Consider the following 27,436-nt stretch of genomic DNA (forward strand, 5'->3'; position numbering starts at 1 on the left):
AATATATTACATACCACAAGGCACTATTTTAGATATCGGGGATACAAAGACAAAATAATTAGTCTCTGACTTCAAAACTCTTATGCTCTATTGGGAGGGCCTATCCCTAGATCAGTGCAGAAGCCCAAGTTACAAATAGCTGGAAAACTTGTTGTGGAGTATTTTAGCTTTTTCCAAGGTTTCAGTTCATTGGAGTATAGGTAGGAGGTGGGGAGAAATTGGTTGGGCAGTCTTCTAATATTTAAAAGAGAAGTGGGGGCAGCTGGGTAGCTCAGTGGATTGAGAGCCAGGCCTAGAGACAGGAGGTCCTAGGTTCAAACCCGGCCTCAGCCACTTCCCAGCTGTGTGACCCCGGGCAAGTCACTTGACCCCCATTGCCCACCCTTACCAATCTTCCACCTATGAGACAATACACCGAAGTACAAGGGTTTAAAAAAAAAAGTTAAAAAAAAAAAGTTAAAAGAGAAGGGTAAAATGATTTATTCAAGTGGTGCCACTTGTTATATGTAGGGAATGAAATAGCAAGGAAACCATGGACAATTTAAAGCAAGACAAAATGAATATTCTGTTCGATAACATAAGGGCCGAGTTTTGGTTGAGAACAAAGGAGGAAAGAAGTAATAAAAAATAAGTAACTTATTGGTAGGCTTGATATCATGCTTTGAACTATCATAAACTAAATGTCAAATCTTATTAATAAGTATACATGAATATATTGAAACTTTTTATTCAGTAGATTTCCAGTCCCTTAGAGAGAAAAATTGCTTTTATAACAATGCCTTAGCAATCTACAGCATATATTCCTCATGATAGAAGGTAAATTCTATAGAAAAATATACTGAGTTCAAATCATGAACCAAAATGAAATGAGAACCGTTTGAACAACAATTTGAAAATATATATATAGTGTTGTATTAGTGAAAAATAGCCTTAATAAACGATAACATCCATTTCATATTTTTAGTTATTATTGCCAGCTAACAATGTTGACAGTAGACAATCTAACCACTCTACAGAATGCTTCTGTAAAGGCCCAGTACTTGGGAAGATTAGCAGCATTTAAATTCATCAAAACCATTTTTGATTTATAGCCTTCACACAGGAAGATTTAAAACTACAAGGAATTAGCTGGTCAGGGTCAGACAGTCTAGGACAGACAGCTCTCAAGTTGTTCCCTGAGCTGCAATTACATTTTCTTTAATGACCTCTAAATCCAGTAAAAGCACCAGTGGAATATTTCACATGAGAGAAATCTGCATTCATATACAACATAAAAGTAGTAACAAGGATAAGTTGTAAAGAATCTTAATGAATCTTTTCATCTAAACAGTCCCAGTTTTAATAATGATCAAATTTATGAATAACACAAAAATCACAAAACTGTACTCTTCTCGAAATCTTATATATTCACATAGAAGGAGGTATTCCTGGTTTGTTTTAGTTTTTGAGATAGAGGGCATTTATTTTTGCCTTTGATTTGCCCTGTTCCCCAAAATATTAAGGAAGCACTACTGTCAAATTCCTTGCCCTCAACCCATTGCTGATCAAACTTTGTCAAACCCCAACTCTGGATTACTCCCATCGTCTTTCCCCTTCATTCCTGCTGCTAAAAAGAGCTGGAAAAAATCATGGCATTGTGCTGACCAGATCCACCCCAAAATTATGCTACATAATTTCTCCTGGGCCCTCACTGCGTCAAGAGCATCAACCCCTCCACCTCTCAAGCTGATTCTCCTACTAGCCATATATATTCCAAACTTTTTTGGTCCTCAACCCCTTAAGTCAACCATCCTCTCTTCACTCTCTCAAGCTAAGAATCTTACCTCCTACCTTACTGAAAAAATGAGGGCTATTTGCCTTCTCCTACCCTCATTCCAAATCTCTCAAGACATCTTCCCCCATATCTCCTCCTTCATCCTTGCCTGTTATGAAGAGGTGGCTTTTCCTCTCATCTAGACAAACTCCTCTTTGGGAGCCTTTGCTCCCATTCCCACAAGTCTTCCCCATCATATTGACCATCTTCTCCACTCTGTCTCCAGCCTTTTCCTAGCTACTTGTTCCTTATCTGCTGTCTACAAATGTGTCTGTATCTCTCTGATCTTTAAAATCCCTCACTTTATCCAGACTCCCCAGGTACCAAAAATAAGACATCTTTTGTCCTCTTCTCAGCTAAAGCTCCCTATCAGAATTTGAACTCCTTGAAGGTGGCATCTATGTTTTCATTTCTTCTTGGTATCCCCAATTTCTGACACTATTTACTACTCTCTCTTCCCTTGGCTTCCCTGAACTCTTGTTCTCCTCCTACTTATATGACCTCTTTATTTAAAAAAAAAAAAAAAAGGAACTTTATGCATTTAAATGTAAATTAAGACAGTTTAATTGACTGAATCAGAATTCAATAATTGTTTGTAATGAATCATTAAAAAAAGAATTGATCAACTGCTCTCTTTTAACAAGAAGGAGATTTGGATAGTCATTCCCAGTGTGACTACCACTTTTTAGGTTCCTTTGCAGATTTATTATCCACCTCTCCCATTCCTTCAGCAGGAGTTTGTTTCTAAATACTCTTCTTTTTCTAGACTCTTTCCCAGCATTCAGGTGTCCTTATGGGGATGATCCCCAAATTTCAGACATACTGATGCTCTAGATGTTAAACACATATGAGAATGTTTAGAAATGTACAGTCATCGAAAATTACAGAAAACATTATATCGCTTTGCTTATTCTCTCTACTCACACACATACAAGTCTCATAGATAGTAATCAATGTGGGATGCTTCCATGTACTTTGGACATCTTTACAAGTCTAAAAGAGAATTTAATATCTTTCCTCCTAATGCATTCCTCTTCCAAATTTTCTTCTGTCTCTTGAGGTCACCAAAAAACTATCATTCGCCTATGTTTTATCCTCAAAAGTCATTCCTCACCTCCTGCTTTTTTGTAATGCTCTGGTTTTGTAGCCCCCAAACTGCAATCCTCCAGAGCTGCCTAAATAATATAACTTCGGCACAGGATGGCAACAAGGTATAGAGAGCTATGTCTAGAATCATCGAAGACTTAAATTCAAATCTGGCTTCAGAAACTTATTAGCTGTATGATTCTGGGCAAGTCACTCGACTCTGCCTCAGTTTCCTTCTCTGCAAAATGAGCCATAAAAGGAACTGGCAAGTGGCTTCAGTATTTTTTTCCAAGAAAACCCTAAATGGACTCACGAAGAGTCAGACACAAAGGAAAAAAAAAATCTGAACAACACCACAGCAGCGATCATTCCTCTCTTTAGTGGTTGCCACTAGCATAAAAGACAAAGTCCTCAGTCTTATTGAGGCCCTACACAGTTTGGACATATTTCACCTTAATTAACTCATGCACTTTATGCAAAAGTAAAACTTGGCATTCTCTATTTTGTTGTCAGACATTCACAAAAGACATCCTGCAAGCCTAGGAGATTTTCCTTATTCATTCTGGCCTCTTCAAATCCTTCACTTCTCTCAAGACTCAGTCCATGCTCTATTTTCTTCAACATACTTCTCCTAATACCTAGTTATTAATACTCTGCCCTCTTCAATTACCTTTTATTTCCTTCTATGTTTATCTGCCATATTTATTCCCCTAGAAAAATGTAAATTCCATGAAGGAAGAAATTGTTTTCTTTTTGTCTACACATCCAGAGCCCCTAGCTTACTGCCTTGAACATAACAGAAATTTAGTCAATACAGCTTGCATCAAACCAAAAATTCTTTTAAATTCACTCAAAATAAATAATTCATTCTTTGTTTTAAAATAGCTGAACGTTCTAATTTTTATAATTCAGGGACGTACGTGACATTATTTTTTGCAGTATGTTGTAATGTAGAGTTCCCATAGTCTATTATCTAGTAAGATAAAATACTTTTCTCATGTTAGGTAGTTTGCTGTTGATTACAGTTAAAAAAAAATTTTCCCTCTCTTCCTTGAATGTCATAAGCATAGAATGTAAGAGTTGCAAGGGACCTTGGAAATCCTCTAATTTACCGTCTCTATGACACAGGAAAAGGAACCAAGACCCCAAGAGGTTAAATGACTTGTCTGAGATGTTCGTTCATTTTATTTTTATAGGTAGGTGAAACTGTAAACAGATCTCTTCAAGACTAGACAAGGACAAAACAGTAGGGCATAGAGAAGGGAGTGAGAGGGTAGGGAGGCAGGGAGCACTTCTCTGCCTTAGGGAAATAAGAGCTGACTTCATAAATCTTTTCATTCCCTAACTTGTTTTATAGAGAGGCAGAGTTCAGAAACTAGTACAACTAAATTCCCTGCTATTCAGCTGACATGCACTAGAGGGGAGAAAGCCCTGCTAAGGAGTACAACTAAATTTCTCTTCAACCCTGGGAAGGGGCTAAGAGAGTGGAGAACCTGCCCTTAGAAAAAACAAAGTCATTCTGGAGGGAGGCAAGTATTGTTCCCACTGGTCCAGAACAGAGTTTAGGGGATAAAGCTAAAAGACCCAATACTACTGAGGAAGAAAAAGCACTCAAGACCCATGAGGCATGCCTGAATATCTGAAACTTAACCCAAAGCTCTCTCCCCCTTCTGTTCTCTGACATTTCTCTATTGAACACAAATATCTTCTCAAATATTCCTCTCAGACACAATTTCCAGAGCTAGTTATATGTGTTGCTGCTACCACAGGAATATGCCCAGAGATTCCAAGAGTAGCCATACATCCCCAGGAGAGAAAAAATTTTGTTTGAAATAAGGCCCATGAGGCCAAAATCTGTCAGTGAAGGACAAGAAGAAATCCAACATTTTTCTTTCCCAAAAGTGCTCTCAGAATTTCAGGATTTCCTTTTAATAGTCTGAAGATAATGAGGGAAATGGGAGGCCAAAGTTCACTATTCAAAATTTTAATAAAAAAAATCTGCATTGCCAATTAAAGATAAAAATCAACCCAAATAAAAACAGAAGGTGATTGTATGCCATTCATTTACATTTTCAAGGTCAAGTATTCTGACTCTAATCTTTCTGCTATCCCTGACTAATAATAAGCTAATTAACATACTGCTCCCAAATAATAAACAATTTAAAAACATCAAACTCACTATAGTAAAAAAAAAATTGCTTATGAGCATAGCAGAAGTGCTGTAAATGCACATACAGCTACAGAGAAGTTAGTCATATTATAAATGAAAAACAGAATTTTAACTTTGTAAATAATTTTCTGATCATAAAAAAGAATTCATTAAGAATCAATTATCCATTTTACAGGGCAAAGCAGGGCAATAATAATAGCTAACATTTATATAACACTTAAAAATTTTTTTCCATGATTATATGATTCATGTTTTCTCCCTCTCCTCTCCCAAAAGTTGACAAGCAATTCCACTGGGTTATACATAAATTTTATAGCACTTTTAAAGTTTGCAAAGCACTTCATGAATATTATATCTCATTTTATCATTATACCAACCCTGATAAAAGTAGTTGCTATTATAATCCCCATTTAACATTTGGGAAAAACTGAGGCAAAATGAATTGGAGTACCTGGATCGAGGTCACACAGCTAGTTAGTTTATCATGCTGGATTTGAATTCAAATCTTCCTGACTTCAGGTTCAGCACTCTATCATGCCAATACTAAGGACTTGAACTCAGTGTAAGACTCGAAGTTGCGACGCTTAACATATGTTAAGATGTAGGACTCTTCGAACTACACTGCCGGCCAGATACTGAAGGTTGGCCATCATCCTGGCTCACCCCTATATTCCTGAGAGTGAAGGTAAATCAGACCAGGGAATGACAGACGCTTCCCTTTCACATAAATCTGGTCCTTTTATAGAATGGCAACTTCCTGTAGTCTTGGTTGTCAATGGGTAAGTGCAGTATTAGTGCATTTTGTTCTACAGACTAGTAGGATGGAAATTATATTAATTGGACCCTAATACATGGGTCTGTTATGAATTTATTTTTGTTTTCTTCTATTTGCTTTTCTTTTTATGTTTTTTTTAATTGACTCATACAAACCCTTAACTCAACTATGTATCCTGAGCTGATCTGGGTGTTTCTTTTTTAAATATTCTCTTCAGGGGGGATTGTATTTTTGTAAATTCCAAGATTTAATTTTTTGTTGGAGAAAAATTCTCAGGGAAAGAAGCTTGCTGACTCCTTAATCCAGAGAATGAACTGTTTGCAGAAAGATGCCTGAAGAATCTACATTGCATCAAGAGATCCAGAATGAACTTTGGGGTACAACTGATTGAACTGATGGGGTTTGAACAGTTACTTTGTACATTTTATGCCAATAGGGGACTGCCCCCAATTGGTTTTTTTGTCAATGTGCCTAGCAAAACATTGGTTTTGCCCTCTCTCTCTTCCATTCCCCTCTTATCTCTAACTATTGTATTTAGAAGACCTTTGTGGGTACGAGATGATTAGTTAAGTGATCACTTGGGGTGACTAGGCACCCAAGAATCATGGAGTGGGGGGAATTGTGTAAATGGAATTAGCTCATCCTCATTCACTGTTTAGATTCTAGCCATCAGAAATAATGTCACCCCCCCCCACCCAACTTAGAATTAAGTGGGAAGGGGAAGGTCTGTTACCCACACCTGATAGTAAGGAACAAATCAAGAACAAGGGACTGCCTCTGGGCAATCCAAAACGGTGTTGAGGCTGCCATTTGTCCACTTGAAATTGGAGGTGGATGCAGGAAGTGTCGAAAGATGCTGTCTTTTAAATATGATGGTAACTTCCTGTGGAGGCAGTTGGTGCTTTGAACTTGGTGTAGAAGGATCTCTGGTGAGACCTCTGACTGCTTCCCTTTGAATTGTCACATGGGTAAGTTAGGCTGACTCTCTCTCCTCCCTTGGCGTTTCTGGAGGCTCTAGCCTCAAGGAAGCCTCTCTTGCCTCTCTAATTTAAAAGGCCTTGTGGCTAGAAGCCTTGTTTAATTAACCTCTGTGTCCCTCTGCTGGGGCATCTAAATTCTTACCTGGTCCGGGCCTCTGGTCTCTCTCAATTTCCCTACCTTCAACTTTCCTAATTGTAAATAAACTTCTATAAAAGTCATCCTGACTTGGGTCTATTTTAATTTGAAATCACGTTAATCCTATTTCTGGTGACCATACCTTACATCTCTAGTATAAAAAGTGTTTTTAAAAAAGATGCCTGATTATGGACTTCTCATTTAGAATGCTAAAGTAAATATGAAAATGATAAACTGATGCTCAACTATCTAAACATTTGACATTTTTTTTTTGGTGCATAAAGTTTGAAGGAGTGGAGGTTGTAGCTAGAATAAGATGTTAATCATCTAAGGGGACTTTATACAAATAATAAACAAATAAAATAAGTCTTGACTGATCACACATGTTGGAACCAGCGGAAATGCATGTTGGCTTTGGGGGAGGGGTTAAAGGGGGGGTGAAGGGGAAAGTAAAAACAGGAATCATGTAACCATGAAAAAATTTTTCTAAAAAAATAAAATATTTAAATCTAAAAAAAATAGAAAGCTATTTTATTAATGAGAGAGAGGAAGCATAAAAACTGAGATAAGGAATACAGTCGAAGAGATTGAGACTACTCATAAAAGAATCAGGATTTCATAAACTCTCTTAAAACTCCAACAGAGCACCAACATGGTGCTGTGGATAAGAGCACCAGTCCTGTAATCGGGAAGATCCAAGTTCAAATCCAGCCTCAGACACTTAATAGGTATGTGACCTAGATAGGGCACTTAACTCTGTTTGCTTGAGTTTCCTCATCTATAAAATAAGCCAAAGAAGGAAATGGCAAACTACTCTAGTATCTTTGCCAAGAAAAATGAATGCAATAAGAAGTAGAAAGGAGTTGTAAAATAAATACAATTAAAGATTTACACACAGAGACTTCTTTAGGTGAAACATAATACAAAATTGATACCCCTGAAACTGCTTAAACAATAAAGCCTATAAAAATGTTTATAGAAAAATAATAGCCAGAGTCACAGAAGAATACCCACTTCTCTCATCAGTACTAAGGAAATATTCTGGCACAGGAATTTCTGAATCTTATTTTCCAAGGTTACATGATTCAAGTTCTTACTTTCCCCTTTACTCCCCCCAAACTCCACCCCCCCCATAGCCAATGTGCATTTCCACTGGTTTTAACATATTGACATCATTCTTTAACAATATTTTAATACGGATTATTTGGCAGATGATGATAGACTTTAAGAAAAGAAGGTGTGATGGCTAGGAATTAGGTAGATTTCACTGAGATCAAATTTTAAAAGAATAATCTCATAACCTCAACTAAAATTACTCTGATTATTGTAGAGAAAGGCCCCAGTTTAAGGTGTCCATGTATATTAGTTATGTGTAACTCAGAAGGCATTTACTAACAAAACAATATAATATATGGGGTTTGGGATCCCATGGCTAGCTCACTTTTATAAGTTCTGAAATTTTATGCTTTGTACTAATACAGAATTTAATCATCCTATATAACAAAGTTGCAATTTTAAAATATATATTTAAAATTTCAGTGTGCAATCCTAGAAATATCTCTGTCCTACAATAAGCAGGGCTCCAAGGTATTTTGTGGATCCTCTTTTTCTTTCTATTGCTCCCTTGGTAACTTCATCAGCTCCTACAGGTTTAATGATCATATCCAACTATATAATTATAACTATTATTATTATCTAACTCATAATTCTATACATCTGGCCCCCAGTCTCTCTTTTGACTTTCTTTCTCTTTTTTTGGGAACCTTTACCTTCTGTCTTGGAATCAATACTAAGTATAGATTTCAAGAGAGAAGAGAACTTTTGTAAAGGCTAGGCAAAATGGGGTTAAGTGACTTGCCCAGGGTCATACTGCTAGGAAGTGCCTGAGGCCATATTTGAATCCAGGACTTCCCTCTCCAGGCCTGGCTCTCAATCCACTGTTCTACTTAGCTGCCTCTCTCCTTTGACTTTCCATTGTGTATCCATCATCAATAGCTTATTAGACATTTCAGACATCTCAAAAGAACTCATTCTCCAAACCAATCTGCCTTCTACACTTCCCCCTTTCCATTGCTGGCACCCCTAATCTTCCAATCTTCCAGGTCCATATCCTCCATCTTCTCATCTGACAGATCCAATCCCTCTCCTCTATTCACCATGCTCCCCTTGGTCTTTCATCAATTTCTATGTCACTTTCTACTAGCCCTCCCTCCTCATTGGTCTCTCTGCCTCCAGTCCCGCCTTCTCTACTGTGCTGCAAAAGGGAATTTTCCCAAAGCACAGACCTGAACTGATGTCAATCTCTTACTCAAAATAAATTGGATTTACATTGCCTCTAAATCAAATTAAAAAACTACTTTGTGTGGCTTTTACCTTTTTTTTTTTTTTTTTTGCCCAATACACTTTTTCCAGCCTCACTGGACAAATGCTTCTGAATCTGCTGCAAACTGAAACCCACCCACACTGGCCTCTCCCATCCCTTACCCATTGCTCTCCATTCTCCTAGCGCCATATCTGCACTAGCTGGCTGTCCTTCACTCCTGGAATATATCCTCTCTTTCCCTCCTTCCACCTGATAGAATCTTTCCTTTTCTTCAACGCTCAAGCATACATTCTACCAGAAGAAGCCTTTCCTGGTCTTCTCAATGGCTAAAACTCTCTCTCTCTCTCTCTCAAATGACTTTCTATGTAATTGCTTTATTTTTATTTCTTTCATATTTATTCTGTCTATATTGTTGTTTAGACATTTCAGTCATATCTCACTCATTATGACCCCATTTGGGCTTTTCTTGGCAAAGATATTCCCTCTCTAGCTCATTTTATAGATGAAGAAAATGAGGCAGAGTTAAATGACTTGCCTGAGGTTACACAGCTAAGTGTCCAATGCTAGATTTGAACTCAGGAAGATAAATCTCCCTGATTGCAGGCCTAGCACTCTATCCTCTTTGCCACCTACCTGCTTATTGCACATACGTAGATATATGTTTGTAGAGAGACACTAAATATATAGTGTATATAGGACATATATAATTATATATATGTAATTATTCATATAAATATATAGACACTGGATGTGTGTATATTGCTTGGTTTCCTCATCAGAATGTAAGTACCTTTTGAGTAAGGATTATACCATTCATTGAATGCATTTACAAGACCTAGGATTTTGCCAGGTACGTTAATTGGCAATTATTAAGTGTCTGGTGATTGATTAATAAAAAGCTCTTTCCTAAGCTTACTCTACAATTCCCAGGCCTGAAGTTGTGCTGGCCATTCAGTAACAAGTCTAAACAGTGTTAAGCTCTATGCTATGGACTAGTAAAGAAAAAACAAAATGAAATAATCCTTGACTTTAACAGATTTAAATTCTAATGGGTTTGGGAATGAGTGTGAGGGAAATAATACAGATTTTTTAAAATCCAAAATTTGTAAAATAAATATAAAGTCATTTTCATGGGATTGAGGAACATTGAAGGGAAGGGGACTCAAGAAAAGTCTCTTGTTACCAATGGGACTTGAGCTAATCTTTTAAAGTAGTTAAAAATTCTGGGGGGCAGCTGGGTAGCTCAGTGGATTGAGAGCCAGGTCTAAAGATGAGAGGTCCTGGGTTCAAATCCGGCCTCTGACACTTCCTAGCTGTATGACCCTGGGCAAGTCACTTGACCCCCATTGCCTAGCCCTTACCACTCTTCTGCCTTGGAGCCAATACACAGTATTGACTCCAAGACAGAAGGTAAAGGTTTAAAAAAAAAAATAAAGTAGTTAAAAATTCTGAAGATGCAGAAGAATTAAGGAGGGACAGTCTATGCAAAGGAGCAGAAGTGAGAGAGGGAAGATGGAATGGCATGCTCAGTCAACTGGAAGGAGCCTAGCCTGGATAGAATAGACAAAAATATGGGCAAGTATTCTGTTACACTTCCTTCCTCATCTTTCTTGCTATCACCAGTTTTATAGTACTAGCAAAGTGGAAAGACTTGGATTTAGCCACAAAACAAGGTTTCTAAGTCTTGCTCTTCCTTCTAATTATTACTTATCTGAGTGGTGGTAGGTAAACAAGGCAATTCACCTCTCAGGGCCTTAATTTCCTTCTCGATAAAATGAAGGAAATGTAAAATGATCTCTCCAGATTACCCTTAGTGTTTCTAAATTTAACATCCTACAATCTAACTTCTCATTAGATCTATTCCTCTCACATGCAAACATAGCCTGGGACAGCAAAGGGATAAGGGAAGAAGGGAAGATAAAAAGGAGGGAAAGGAACTGGTGAGGGCCACTGGACCACTCAGCTAAGCCAGATGCTCCAGTTTCTCCTGGCTAAATCAAAACTACCTGTATTTTGAAAACTTTCTAGTGATTTTTCCCTCATTGCCATCTAACATTGGTCATTTTACCACTTTTTAGAACCATTATCTTCGCTTAAAAACAAGTGACTTTGGGGCTTAGTGGATTGAAAACCAGGCCTAGAGATGGAAGGTCCTGGTTTCGAGTATGGCTATGGACACTTTCTAGCTGTGTGACCTTGGACAAGTCACTTAAACTCCATCGCCTAGCCCTTAAGAAGGAAGGTAAAAGTTCTTTTAAAAAGTGACTTTTATCTTGGCATGTAGCTAAAAAGGACAGCTAAAATGAGATTCCTAATTAACTGTGCATTACAATGATTAGTTATTGAGTTACCATTAGTAATCCCAAACTGGCTTTTACAAACAAAACAAAACCTGAATCCTGACAAGTTGTTTTATGAAACCCTCAGGCACTCTGGAATCACCCTAAATGGTATTAGCAGGTTTGTCCTAGACTGAACGATAAACCTTCAAGTACTGATATCTCAGCCTAGATGGTAGTAGATATATCTTAAATACCCTTTTGTCTTAGAAGGTTCTCCCATGGTATGTATCTAAGCCTCTCCCTGGTAGTGCAGGCCCTGGCTGGAATCCTCCTTTCCTGACCTCCATGTAAGCCAGTCAGGGGTCCTTTCTTTCCTTTATTCCCCAAATGGTATAAAAGACCCCAAGTCCTTCGGTCCTGTTGGAAATTCCCCATGATTTAGAGATACCCACTCGTGGTGCATTTCCCCAGAGATATTGTTCCTAGAGTTCCAGAGCTTGGCTCTCTGTCTCCCTTGCCCTGATTAAAATTTTGTTCTTTGTAACTGCTTTGGTGGCTCTGTGTTTTCCCAAGGTTGACAATCCCCAGAAACTTTCTCATCACTTCACCTCATTCCATTCTAGAGACCAGGACTTTAAAAATATAGGTTATCTCCTCTCATACAAAATATTATTTATCACAGATTTCAAATGCTTGAAAATATGCACCCTCAATTTATACATGGCATTTAATGACTAACGACTAAACAACTGGTCAAATCATATTTTTCTTCCACATTAAAGAATCCATTTCTCACTCAATTGTTTACTACAATTTAGTCTGAAAGAGGGATACTACCCCCTTTGCTTTTGTTTAGTTTTTAAAAAACATTACTCTCTAACAAAGGCAATTTTATTTAATGTAACCTAAAATCTTTTAGGATATCTATACATATGATATCATATAAATGTGGATGGGAAGGGGCAGCTGGGTAGCTCAGTGGATTGAGAGCTAGGCCTAGAGACAGGAGGTCCTAGGTTCAAATCCGGCCTCAGACACTTCCCAGCTGTGTGACCCTGGGCAAGTCACTTGACCCCCATTGCCTACCCTTACCACTCTTCCACCTATAAGTCAATACACAGAAGTTAAGGGTTTAAAATTTAAAAAAAAAAATGTGGATGGGAGAACACAGGTAAGAGCTGAGGCAGAGAAAATTCCAAAAATGTTACATTTATTTTATAAAAGAGGGGCAGATTTACAAACAAACAAACAAACAAACACACACACACACACACACACACAAAGAAATATCCTCAGGGTATTACACATTCAGACTCATGACCAGTTGTTTAACTATTACCCCACCCAGGCTGAATTGGAAGAGCAGGTTCTCCCTAACAAGTAGGGAGTAAGGGTGGGGTGGAAATTTAAAAAAAAAGAAGAAAATGAAAGACCCATCAACTGAAGTCAAAAATGCTGCTTGTTCTCCAGGACAAGGAATGCTTATGGAACTGCTTGGAGGAAACACTTAAACATTTTATTACCATTTGTCCTTGCTATTAGAAAAGTGGCCTTTAGAAACACATGGAGCATGTTGACAGAAAGGAACTGGCCTCTTCCCATCCCCAAGGTCTTACACTTCAAACAAAGAGCAAAGGGGATTTCTCCTTCTCTGTTATCTTTTGCTAGAGTAAACATCCCATTTTCATGCATGCTGCACACACAAGACAAGTGGTTGCCAGGGTACCTGACTGAAAAAGCCAGAGCTGGGGAAGTAGATTCTAAAGTTCACCTTTAGTGCCAACTCTCCACTGGGATTGCAAATTATTGCAAAGTTTATCAGGCTTCTGAAAACTGTATTAAATTCAAATACTGTAAGCCTCTCTGAATTCCGTCTCTATTATGAATAAAGAACAGGAATGTTTAGTGCTGAACTCTGAACGAAAAAGATATACCTCGCATGAGATTATTAATCAAGGGAAAGCATCCTAGGGAAAAGCAAACCACATGCCACCTAACCAGGAAAGTATGATGCATGGGAAGAGGCATGACTAAAGGGAAGAAACGGAGTGAAAATCTTCATGCCTTTGCCCCTGCTATATTTCCCACCCAATCCTCCTGCGCTATACAATGCCTCACTCATTCTTCAAAGGATAGTTCTAATCCTGGGTTTTTCATAAAGCTCTATCTATCACTATAACCCATATACCTTTCCCTCTCTTAAATTCCTACAATCTTTGCTGTCTCAAGCCCAGATTCTTACCTAAACTTGTCTATGCTTAATCTCAACTGTATCATCCCCTGATCTGTGTTTGCACTAAGTCATTCTAATTAGTGCATAAAAAAACCACAATTGAGCTTTTATTTTCAGGTTACCCCAACTGAAGACTCCAGGTCTGGTGCGGTGTCTAAGCTTTTCCGGGCTGCTCTAAGCATCTCTGACATCCCAGATTTCAAGTGTTAAGGTAACTGGATAAGCAAGAAATAAACTGCTAGACTGCACACACACAGGGACACATATGTCTAAACACAGGCAAGCATCTATACCTTGCCAATTGAAGCAGGGGAAAGAGAAGAGACAAGAGACAGAGACAGACAGAGAGAGTGAGAAAGAGACAGAAGGAGAGAAAGAGTTAGAGACAGAGGGAGAGAGGGAGAGAGAGAGAAGGAGAGAAAGAGACAGAGAGAGGGATTTCTAGATAGTTGAACGAAGTAAATAGTAGTTTTAAACCATTAAATTATTTATTATTCCCAAATTGTTAAATTCCTTGATTAAACCCAAGACCTGAAAGTTTCAGTGTGATATAGCTAATGCAGTTGGTATACAGCTGAGAGATTTCTGTAATCAAGCATTATCATGCATACACACACATATACAAATATAGAATTACCTTGAATAATTTTTATAATGACATTTGCTTTAATATCTCATCTGTAAAATGAAGTGATTGGAGTAGAAATTCCCCAAAATCACTTCCAGTACTGAATTTATGATACTGTATTAAATTTTGTTTTTCTCCATTTGCCCTGGATCACTGGTTTTGCCTGCCAAGATCTTTTTGAACCTATTATTCAACATGTTTGATTTCCCTTTCAACTTTATATCCTCTGGCAATTTGCTAAATCTATAAGATAGATGGCTCATCTAATCATTGATAAAAATAATGAAGACAGAACCAAAGAAAGATCTTGAGTACTCCACTACAGATCTTCCTCCAAGTTAAAATCACTCATTCTTTAGAAGCAATTATTTAACCAGTTCTGGATTCAATTAACTTAATCATCATCTCATTCACATCTCTTCATCTTGGCCACAAAAACAGCACAAAACACATAGAATAAGACATAAAACTAAAATAAAAAGTGATAGAATAAAGTATACCGAATCAAATGATTTGCTGAAATCTAGATGAACTATGTCTTTAGCATTCCCTAGATACATCAAGCTATCAAAAAAAAAAAAAAAAAGAAAAGAAACAAAGGTATTCTGATATGAATTGTCCTTGATGAAACCATTGCTGGCTCTCACTGATCAACTCTACTTTCCTAGGTATTCACAAATCTTTAATAATATGTTTTAGAATTTTGCCAGGAAGTCCAATCAAGATAAATGACCTAAAGCAAGGATCTGCCCATTCTTTCAAGTCCCCTACAGTGTAATTCATCTGAATCTGGTGATGTGAACTTATTAAAGGCAGGTAGATATTCTTTATGATAATCCCCTTACTTGGATTTTAGCTCCAATGGTTAATATATACTTTCTAGTCAGAAAATCATTCTCCCTGGGAGAGAAAACAGGAAAATGAACAGTTAAGTAATTCTGCCTGATCATCTCTTCTCATCATTCCATCTGGAGTAGTAGTCCCTTGCATCTTTTGCTTCTTTTCTTTTTCTGTTCACATATAAAAAGAAACCCTTTGTTCTTTCTATCAGGTATAGCACCTCCTGAGCTTTTATGTTGCTACTACTAACCTTACAGGATTTTGCTACTCTGGCATTCATCCTGCATTATTTTTCTCTTCCATCTTCCAACTATGTCTTAAATATAAGTTGCTCAATGAGTTCCCTGTTCCTTGGTTCTCTTTGGAAACCTCTCCCTTTTCTTTCTCTTCATAATTATTTCTATTAAAATTGTCAGATTTTACTCTTGAGAGCTTCTCATTCTTTTGGAGCTTTTTTTCCCCTGCAGAATTTTGGCCCAAGGAATTCACTTTATCTTTTCTCTGAACCTTCTGCACTCTATCACTAATGTAGGGTGCATGTTGGACTATACCCAGTGTCTTCTACTCAATCAAATTCTAACAAGGTTCACATTGTTTCTATTTCAGCAAATAGTTTTCACTTATTCATTAGAATACTTCTAGAATAAGCAGCTATCCTTATTACTAATCTAGTCTTTAGAAAACTGAAATTATCATTGAATTAATACATAAATATACCAACGCCTACTCCCAATTATCTCATGCTGCTGTGATCTCTTTTTGTTCTATTCCTTGAACTCTTTCCTTTGGTCCAGGCAGTCAGTAATATAACCTCCTGGCAACAGTACTTCTAATCTGAATATAAGAATTATTCCACAAATGTTCTCTAACTTAGTCCCTTAGCCCCGATTCCTCAATTTTCTCATGAGTATATTTCTTTTCTTTTTTATTGAAAACTCTTTATTTCTTAATATCAATTCTAAGACAAAAGAATATCAGGATCCAGGCCACTGGGGTTAAATGATTTACCCAGTATCTGAGGATTTGAACCCAGGCTCTACCGATTGTAGGTCTGGCACTCTCCACTGTACTACCTAGCTGCCCCCTGAGTATATTTCTTAATATACAATATTACCTCTACCTTCAACACCCTGACTGCTCTTTTTGAATGGGATATATTCTTCCTGAATGATATGTCAGGGATGAGTCCTATCCCATCCATTCAAAGAGTTATCTATGAGGTCGATTTTGCTTCCTTACATTTCTAGTTTATCCAGTTTTTCAGTCATGCTTTGTATACCTGGGAACAGATATCTAAAGCCAATGGTTTACCGCCCTATCCTTTCTTCAACTTTGTCTCTTGGTCTTTCTTATTTTTCTTCCAATATTTTAGTTAGGTATTATTTTCTACAGTTGTTTGGTGGATATATCTAATCTTTTTTCTTATTTAAAGCCTTTGCAATTTTAAATGTTAAATTAGATAATAGATAAGAAAAAGGTAAGTAGGAAAAAAAAGAGTTTGGAATAAGTAAGCAAAGTTGTCTTTTGTGAAAGGTACCCTACTGTTTTCCCAACTGTCAACCTAGACAGGTCAAATCTGAGAGTTTTGGGGTCTACAGATAGAGGAGTTGAGGTGTCTCTGATACAAATATGCCCGTAGGCACTTGAGGCACTAACTAGAGGGGACCATGATGTGGATAGGCTATCATCCAAGATGAAGGAAAACTTTTTGAGGAAAATGAATTACATCTAAAAGAAAGCAGCTAAAGGTGCAATTCTCAATTTAAAGGGAAAAAAAGCCCTTAATAAAAAAGTTTTTCACTGCCAAGGCTTGAAAGGATTAAGAGAAGCTTAAAAATAATCAATACTCCCTCTCTCCAATAAAATAGGAAGCCTTTTCTACAACTGTATTTTTAAATTAAAAAAAAAACTATGTTTGTAATAATTTATGTTCAGCTCATAAAAGTTTTATCTATTATAGTTCAACCCTAATGTCTCATTGGGGCACAGAAATGACTACGAGTTCTGGAAGGCTTTGCTGGCCGATCATAAGTTCTGGCAGGTTCTATTAAGCCAGGAAGGCTTTGGGTAAAGACTATGTCTGTCATGGGGGGATCTGCTCAGGTAAATTCCTAAGTCCTTATAGTGTGAAGGTTGATTCTTCAGAGCAGCACAGTGGATCCTAACCTAAAGTATGATAATAATATCAATAAGTCCCTAATGCTTCATTGTGAGAAAACAAAATATCAAATCATAACCTAACTAAAAAATTAAACGTAGTTGATGTATAGAAAGTGATATGTATGTATATACATAGAAATAAATGTACATAGTCATACAATTCACATGTAAAATATAAATGATATACATATATAAAACTTCCTAAAATCATCTAGGTTTTATTAATTGTATGTTATTATATTAATTTACTAAATATTTTATTATAATAACTGTATTTAATTTATTAATTTTTGATGTTTTGTGGTTTATGCATGTATACACACATCTATATATAAAACACATGTATAGACACTCTACTGAACCTCAAAATAAGCGTGAGATATAAACTTATGTATAGGCTCTGTGAGGGCAGAGATTTAAAATTTTTTTATCTTTGTAAACTTACCACATAGTAAAGAGACTAGCATTTAATAAATGCTGAATGAGTGGATTAATCACCATTTTACAGAGGAAGAAATGGACTGGACAACTGTCACAGGGATAAAGTGTCATAGATCAGATTTATACCTAGGTATTCCTCACTCCAAGCCCAGCATTCTAATCAGTTCCCATCTTTGTCTCAATGAACAGGCATAGAAAGGTTTTAACCTCCTCAGCTATGGGAGAACCCATACTGATGAAATGATACATCTTTTCATGTATTTAAGTTTTATAGAAGTTGTTATGCTTTTCAGATTCTAGAACAGAAAAATTGCAAAGCATTATGCAAAAGAAAAACACATAGAAACTGAATATATTGATAGCACATGGTATGATCAAGTGAAATGTAACTTTAGTATTAAATAAGGAATTATATATATTTCTATGACCACTCTAATCTAAGTATCTATTTAAATAATGTCCAATAATATTAACTTTACTAGACTCTTTAGGCTGGATCCCACTGCTTATAAGCATTCCCATTATTTGTGCAGCAGGTTTAATTTTTTAAAAAATCAATTATGCTAGGGGGCAGCTGAGTGGCTCAGTGGATTTAAATCCAAGCCTGGAGATGGGAGGTTTGGGGTTCAAATCTGATCTCAGACACTATCCAGCTGTGTAACTCCGGGCAAGTCACTTAATTCTTACTGCCTAACCCTGACTGCTATTCTTCTTTAGAATCAATACATAATATTGATTCTAAGAAGTCAGGTAAGGGTTTAAAAACTTAATTATGGTAAACTCAAATAATATCTGTATACCTGAAAGTACTACATAAATTTAAGTTACTCATAGACTTTCTTAACCAACCATGATGTTGGGAAATTGATAAAGTTTCCATTCTATTCCCAAGCTAAGGAAGTTTGGCATCCCTGAGAATCCAAAGTAAATATCTAAATTCATTCCTCTGCTCCATTCAGATGGTTAAAAAAACTTAATGAAAGCTCAGTAGAATTCGGCACTGTTGAATGCTAAAGAAATCTAACAAAGCAAAGAATTTTGCCCTAAATAGATTTTCCACTTAAAATAGATACTGATGTATGGAAACAAAGTCATGGTCAACAATGCTCATGCCAGATACGTTTATTACCCAAATTAAAAGCACTGACATTATTGATTGGTACAGTGGAAAATACATTGTGAGACAAAGCAAGAGACCTGGGAGAATTATGCAGAGTACAGTGGAAATAGAAGAGATCCTGATCTTTATTTTAGTTCGTTGGGGAAGGTCTCTGGGGAAGCATGAGATATTATAGTCTACTAAAAGTACTTAAGGGAGAGAGAACATCTGGCTAGCAGAGAATAAGTTATTTCAGATGCCAAACATGCCTCAAAAAAAAAAAAAACACAACCTCAGAAACATTAATATGATAAATGAGCAAAGGAGAAATAATAACAGCTAACATTTATATAGCTTTTAAAGATTTATAAAGCACAGGTTATCACATCCAATCTTCACAACTGTATAGGGTAGGGGCTATTATCATCACCTTCATTTTAGAGATAAGGAAGATGAGATCAAAGGAGGCTAACTGATTTGCCCACTGGCACAGGGCTAGTAAATGTTTGAGGTAGCATTTGAACTTTGGTCTTTCTGTCTTCAAGTCCAGTACTCTAAAAGAAACAGGAAAGAGACAGAAAGGACACAGAGACAGAGGAGTTGGAAAACACAAGTAGTGTTTGGTGATGAAGGACTTTGAAGCAGAAAGAAAAGAATCTTAGTTCTGGTAAAGGCAATCAGTAGAGAAGACCACTCTGCCAGTGGTGTTTCAGAACAAGGAGAGGGGATGAGGCCAGCAAGTTGGAAGAGTACTGGGAGAAAGCTTGGAAAAACAGTGCCCTTCCTACATTTAGAATGCCTGACTTACAAATAGCTGTATTTATTTCCACAGGTCCAACCCATGAGAGTTGCTTCTCTCCTCACTCAGCCCAGAAACTCCCAATTTTACCTAGAAATCATTTGTTCTGGGTCTATCTTTTCTAAGCCAGTTTCTCAAGAATATTGTCTCCAACCACATCCTTTTTTTCTTTTCAATTAGGCCTCCATCTTTCTGGAACTCCAGAGCACTAAAGTGATTATCTACTATGAAAGATTTGAGCACCTCTTTACCATCACCCACCAACAAAGCGCGCCATTTGCTTAAGATCTGTATGCATTAGTTACCAGATTGTGTTACCTTGTGGGACAATGTTTGTTCCACATTACTGGGAGGCAACAACTGGACAAATACCTTTTGTTATGGCATAGGCAAGATCCATGATTTGGCTAAAGGGTAGACTTGTTGAATTCACAAGTACTTTCCAACCATAAGTTGATGCTTATATACTTATTGGCAATATTTTTTTAACCTTGTGGGTAATTTAAGTCTATTTTGGCAATATATTGATTTTTAATGTTGATAATTTAATTAATTCATTAAAATATGATTTTCTCACTGAATAGAGCATTATACAGATAGTAAAGATTGTTTGGGACACTAGAAATGTGTTGAATGTCTGAAAGTCCATAATGTGGCAGATATTATATAGAACAAAGTGGAAATTATAGCCTATACTTATAAATTCTGAGGCCCAAAGCTAGATAATAAAAGATATTTTATTACAGAAATAAGACTCATATGCTTACTAACATTAATATCACAAATTCTGAATATTGTTAACCACAAATAAAAACCTGATTCCATCTCTAATGGCCAAACCCTAAACAAGGCCATTTTCCTGATTCCGTCCCTGATGGCCAACCCCTAAACCAAAACATTTTCCTTACAATTCTCCCTTTCCTAGAGTTTCAAGGGCCATTTCCTCATGTAGCTAAGAACCTCTAGAAATTCTTATTTAACTGCTTTGGCAAACATAACAACAGGGAGGGAGAATTCCCTGTTCCTAATATTAAGCAAATAAACAAACTTCTGAAAATGGACTTAATAACTTGGGTAACACTATCCATTTGTAAACTATAGACTGTACTAATAGCACATGAAAGGGATGGAGCCTAAGAGGCTGTAAAATAAATTATTAAAAAGATAAAAGAGAAAGTTGTTACCACCAAAGGTTGTTCTACGGATGAGATCTTATATAAATGATGTTTACTGAAAAGTTCAGGTATATCTTCTAAGAATCATATTGCTTATTTGCTAAAATTGAAGACAGAAAATGCCATCTCCAGATGTAAAAAAGAGATACAGAGAATTAGGAGAACAATGTAAACAGTAAATCCAAGATTGTAAAGAAAAACAAAATAATTTAAAGTTAAACTTTAAAATGATTATCAATGCAATGGTCAATTATGATTTAAGAAGCCTGATGATAAGCTATGCTTCCCATATCTTGGCACAGGGATGATAGACTACAGATAGATATATATATTTTCAAAGAGAGCAAATATGTGGTTTTTTGGGTTTTTTCATGATCATATTCATTTATTACAAGAGGGATTTTAGTTTTCCCTTAAGAAGAAATAGTTGAGTTTGGGGATGGTAGAAAAGAGGTAGTGAGAGTAAAAGCAAAAGGAAAATGAAGGAGAAAAAGATTGTTAACAAATTATTAAAAATAAACAGAAGAAAGCAGATGAAAGTTCATAAGGTAACACAGAAAAGCTGGGCAGTATTGGAACTAACATGTTATAATTGAATTATTTTTTTAAATGTGGATCAGTTCACATTTTCATGTATAATTATTTTTGGTTTTCTTTCTATCCTGAAACTACTAACAGTTTTGGAAAAAGCTATGTTTTTTTTTTCCCTTGTTTATATCTTTGACTTAAAAAAAAATCAACAAGCTTACTTACATCACCATAATTCTACTTCTTGTCTAATCAAGCAAGGAATGATGAATACTAAAACACTGCTACTCCCCTGCTAGAAATTCAAACTATCTTGGATAAGCAACAGAAGTTCCTTTAATTTGGGACAACTTATCTGGAAAAATAACTCCTTAGTATTTTAAAACTTGGGTGACCTAATAATAACTTGGGTGGCTAGGTGGTACAATGGATAGAGTGCTAGTTGTGGAGTCAGGAAGACTCATCTTCCCAAGTTCAAATCTGCTCAAACACTTAGTAGCTATGTGACTTTGAGTAAATCACTGCACCCAGTTTGCCTCTGTTTCTTTATCTATAAAATAAGTTGGAGAAGGAAATAACAAACTACCCTAGTATCTTTTTCAAGAAAATCTCAAATAGGGTCATGAAGAGTTAGATATTACTGAACAACAATAATAACTAAAATACACCTGACAAAAGGTCGGCCTTGATATAATTAATTTGGAATTAATAACGGAAAGAAAAACTTTGTTAGTCAAGAAGTCCTTGTAAACGTATAAGAAACTTATTCAAATTTATTTTAAAAACAAAAAAGAGCCATTTCTCTGTGAAAGGGAATTTAAAACTCCCTTTGTTTATTTTAACTTAATCTATCAAGAACTTGGAGTGCCCCCCTTTCATACTTAGTCAGACATTTGAAGATCCTTTTACAAGAAAGCTCACTCACACCCTCAGAGAAAAGAAGTTCTCACCCTCAAGAGACAGGAAGTGGATCCCACAGGCACTACAGGCAAATTAAGAAACTATGATTGGTTCCTGAGATGTTCAGAGATAGACCAGCCCACAGTGAAAGGAAGTAGAAACCAGAAACAAGAAGTGATGTTGGAAAACAGCTTATAAAAGGTGAGACCAAAGAGTCAGAATTCATTTGGCGTTGGAGATACTTTGTTGGCAACTGGGGCTGAAAGAAGATTCTGTGTGGGAATTCATTCTGCACTGGATTTCTGCATTGATAGCTCTTGCTGAAAGAGGGATTCTGCGTTGGTGGCTCAAGGAGTTTCGCTTTGGTGACTCACTTGGTTTGAGGAGACCCTGGGCTTTTTGGTTCTTCTCCTGTCTTCGGTGGGACATTCTCTTCAGTGAGACTCTTCAGTGGCATCAGACTCTCTTTTGGTGGGTAAAAGACTTGTCTAGGGGACACTCTCACGGGCTGGTGAGATTCGCATTCAGATTTGTATTTGCAGTCTGGAGGCACTTGGATCCAGATTTAGGGTATTTAGCTAGACAATATTTTCTATATCCTTCCTACATTTCCCTCTTTACTATCTCTACCTTGCTGTAATAAAGCTACTAAAGCTACTAAGAGCCTTTTGACTTAATATTTAATTATTATAAATGGAAACCACAACTTTTTATAACTTTTAATTTGACCAAAACCCATTTTAATTCTTACATCTCCAACTGATAAATGGCTACAGCCTCATGGGAACAAATCCATACTATTCACAATTATTATGAAAAAAATGTCCAAATAACTAATTAAGTAAATGTAAATGAAAGGAACTCTGAGATTATGCCTTACACCCATCAGATTGGCAAACAAGATGGGAAAATGACAAATGCTCAAGGGCTTATCAGAAAATAGATACATTAATGCACTGTTGGGGAAGCTGTGAACTGGTCAAGGCATTTTGGAAAGCAAATTTGCAGCTATGCCCTCAAAGTTCCTAACTGTGCAAACTCTTTAACCTAGTGATACCATTAGCAGGTTTATAGGCAAATGACATCAAAGAAAATAAAAGTTCTATGTGTGCAAAAATATTGACAACAGCTCTTTTTTGTGGCAGCAAAAAATTAAACACTAAAGGGATGACAATCAATTGGGAAATAAATATTTAGCTACTGGTACAGTATATAAGTTCTGGAATATGAATGGAAAGAAATACTGTTGTGACCTAAGAAACAACAAAGGAGAAGATTTCAGATAAACTTGGAAAGTCTAATGTGAAGTGATTTCCATGAGCTCACGCAAAGTGAAGTGAACAGAACCAGGAAAATAATCTAACAGCATTATTTTATGATTTTCAATTGCGAATGACAACTATTTTCAGCAATACAATGATCTAAGACAATTCTAAAGAACTCATAATGAAAAACATTATCCATCACCACAGAAATAACTTAATGGAGTCTGAGTGTAGATAAAAGAATAGTTTTTCCACTTGATTTTCTTCATATTTTTAACATGCCTTTTTCTACAACATGACCAATATGAAAAAGTTATATGTGATTAAACATGTATAACCTATATCAAATTGCTTACCATCTCAGGGAATGAGGAAAAGAGGAAGTCAGAAAATTTGGAACTCAAAAATTTTAAAAAATGAATTTTAAAACTTGTTTTCTCATAAAATTTGGAGAAAAAACAAAATTTTATTGAGAGTTAAAAAAGTTTTTTATAGGGAGAGATAGACGGATGTAGAAGAAAACAAATAGTAAATATTTATTAATTGAAACAAATAAAATTTAAATAATTAAAAACACTGATGAGTAGGAAGAAAACAAGCATTTATTAAGTGCCTACTATGTGTTGAGCATTCTGCTAAACAACTTTACAAATAATTATCTCATGTAATCCTCACAACTACCCTGTGAAGTGGATGCTATTTATCACCATTTTACAGTTGAGGAAATTGAGGCAGATTGAGCTTAAGTCATTTGCCCAGGGTCCCAGTGCTAAATGTGTCTAAATCCACACTTGAACTCAAGTCTTACTGCCTCCAAGTCCAGAGCTCAATATATTGTGCTATCTAAGCTGCCTCTGAGTAAACAACTAAGAAGCTAGAAATAATAAATTGAGATAAGCTACCTAACAGATCCACTCATTTTAATTGTATGCTTTATAATAAAACTAATATTCCACTATAAGGTTTATTTTTACTATCTATCAATACTATCTGAATAGCCTATGTATTTTTTTATGGTTTATTTGCATTTAGATTTCAGTAAAAGGCTCCCAAGAGTCAAACTTTAATAACTGTCTTTATTTGGGGATAAAAATGATCAAATACAGAAGAAAAAAAATGCCATACTTAACTTTGCATTCTGTCTCCTGCAGCCAAATTCAAATGAAGCATAAAAACCTTTTAGAAGGACCTTTATATTTTAGTTCCTCAGCAATATATCCTCATTAACTAAGAATCTGCATGCCTAAATACTTTATTGATAGAGGTCATTCAAAAACTTGGGATGAAATTTCAATAAAAAGTGTTTACTAATTCCTATCCTCAAGTCTCTCCCCACTCATCAATTCCATCTTCCACTTTTGGCTGCCAAGGTAATTTTTTGATGGCACGCCTCCATAACCTACTCCACGAGCTCTACCAGCTCCCTCTCATTCCAGAGATCAAATTTAAACTCATCTGTCTGGCTTTTAGAGCTCTTCGACAACCTGGCTCTTTCTTACCCTGCCAGGCTTCAGATGTTCTTCTCCCCTCCAACTATACAATCCAAGTTCCTCGGCCAACCTGTGCTTTCTCAAAAATGATGCTCCCAGTCCCAGCTCAGGTGAGTGTGTGCCTCCTCCATGCCTGGGATGCTCTGACCCCTCTCTTCTGTCTCTTGGTTTGTGTAGCAGATTCCACACTGCTTCAGGGGGTCCATTCATCTATCTACTCTCCCTTGCATATTCTTTGTAGGGATTTTGCATATATCTAGGTATTGATATTTTTATCTCCCACATTAGAATGTGAGCTCCTTCAGGGTCAGGCATTATTGGTTTTTGCTTTTCCCTTCTATCACTTAGGACTTAGCTTTTTATGTAATAAATGTTTAATTTATGTTTAATAAATGTTAAATTGTTTATATAATAAATGCTTGTTGTTTTGAGTGGCTATTCTGTAAAGCATAATTATTATTCTTTTTGATAGAGTATTGGGCTTAGAGTCGGGAAGACCTGAATCCAAATGAAGCTTCAGGTACTTATTTAAGCTGTGAGAATTTGGGAAAATCCCTCAGCCTCTATTTGCCTCAGTTTCTTCATCTGTAAAATGAAGATAATATAAAATGCACCAATTTGCCAGGATGGTTGTAAGGATCAAATGAGATAATAATTGTAAAGAGCTTAACACAGTATGTAAAACATTGACGGTGGTCTACATGTCAAATTATTATTATTATATTCTGTGGTTTCTTCTTGTTAATGGAATTATTGATCACTTGAGATTATGTTAGAAGCTTCCTTCTTATACTCAAACCAAAAAAATGAATCCCAGGACAACATGTTGATAAAAATAATGTAATCAACTTACGAATTGGAAGCAGCTCCTGACACTTGGCTCAATGTTGCTGCCTCCAAAGGAGGCAACTTCACCCAGCTGCCTTGGGATCTGGATTGAATCATGCAGAAGGAGGCCCAACCTGCGCTGGTCACAAAATCCCATAGAACTTGCCACCTGCTTAAAAAGATCTACAAGGAGAAGAGGAAATGCAAATAGTAAAATAGTTGCATGCAGAATTGTTCAGAAAACATTTTTTTTAAACCCTTACCTTCTGCCTTGGAGTCAATACTGTGACTCCAAGGCAGAAGAGTGGTAAGGGTAGGCAATGGGGGTCAAGTGACTTGCCCAGGGTCACTCAGCTGAGAAGTGTCTGAGGCCAGATTTGAACCTAGGACCTCCCGTCTCTAGGCCCGGTTCTCAATACACTGAGCTACCCAGCTGCCCCCTCAGAAAACATTTCTTAAAGAAAATTACTAGTGACAAATAATCACGTGGTAGACAAGCATCTCTACCATATACTAGTTTGGCCATTAGTCTATTTATGAACTGGATTAATCAAAATTTTGTAAATTAAGCTATACAATGTTAAAGTAAAGTATAATCTTGAGAACTTTATATCACAAGGTTGATAATTAGTGAGAATTCTGAGCTCAGAACACAATCTTTTATGAACAGAGATAAAAAGTTTTCACGTTAGTTGGGGATTTTTTTTAGCAAAATTCCTAAAAAGAAATAGCTCAAAAAAATACCTTCCATGTTTGGAATCTGAAATATATCTTAATAAATGTAAAAATTTGGAACATTTGTTGAATCAAAAGGATTAGCCAAATTTTGCTCATTAAATAGAGCAGAAACATGGTATCATGTTTCTGTTATTTTCAGAAATGAAATAGATTTGTTATTCTTTAAAATAACAAAAGTAACCCCCCAAAAAAGCTTCAAAGGATTAAATCAAAATCTTACTACTATCAATGCAATTCCATTTTAAGGAACTGGTTATATTAAGATATTCTCTAAGGGTATTTCCAACATAGTAATAAAAAAATATAGGCCATGACCAGTTGTATTGTCTACTTATTTCACTCAATTAACAAACCACATTCACCCAAATGGAATGAATGTTTTCATATAGCTTAGTGAAAAATCATTAATTATATAATTCTAGTCCTAATCCTGTAGGTGGACAGACATGGATGGTGGGATCCAAAAGAAATTCCTAGTCTAATGGAGAAAATGCTATCTGAATAGAGGAGAGTAATCTGGAAGGAATTTATCAAAAATATCTAAGAAAATACTATAAAGCAGCAGTCATCAAAACAATATGGTACTGGCTAAGAGATAGAGAGGAGGATCAATGGAATAGACTTGGGATTAATGACATCAGCAAGACAGTGTATGATAAACCCAAAGAGCCCAACTTTTGGGACATGAATCCACTATTTGACAAAAACTGCTGGGAAATTTGGAAAACAATATGGGAGAGATTAGGT

At 36.3% G+C, this 27,436-nt stretch overlaps 1 protein-coding gene across 4 annotated transcripts in view; it reads right to left on the bottom strand.

The window, feature by feature from the left end:
• Nucleotides 1-27,436, bottom strand: part of DMD (dystrophin) — a 1,921,557-nt gene that overhangs the window by 71,639 nt on the left and 1,822,482 nt on the right. For all 4 annotated transcript variants that reach the window (XM_044670154.1, XM_044670158.1, XM_044670156.1 and 1 more), the window contains one exon: nucleotides 25,977-26,134. In XM_044670154.1, coding sequence (XP_044526089.1) covers nucleotides 25,977-26,134 — 158 coding nt within the window. The remainder of the gene's footprint in view (nucleotides 1-25,976; nucleotides 26,135-27,436) is intronic.

This window comes from Gracilinanus agilis, chromosome 3 (genome assembly GCF_016433145.1).
Source record: "Gracilinanus agilis isolate LMUSP501 chromosome 3, AgileGrace, whole genome shotgun sequence".
Lineage (NCBI taxonomy): Eukaryota > Metazoa > Chordata > Mammalia > Didelphimorphia > Didelphidae > Gracilinanus > Gracilinanus agilis.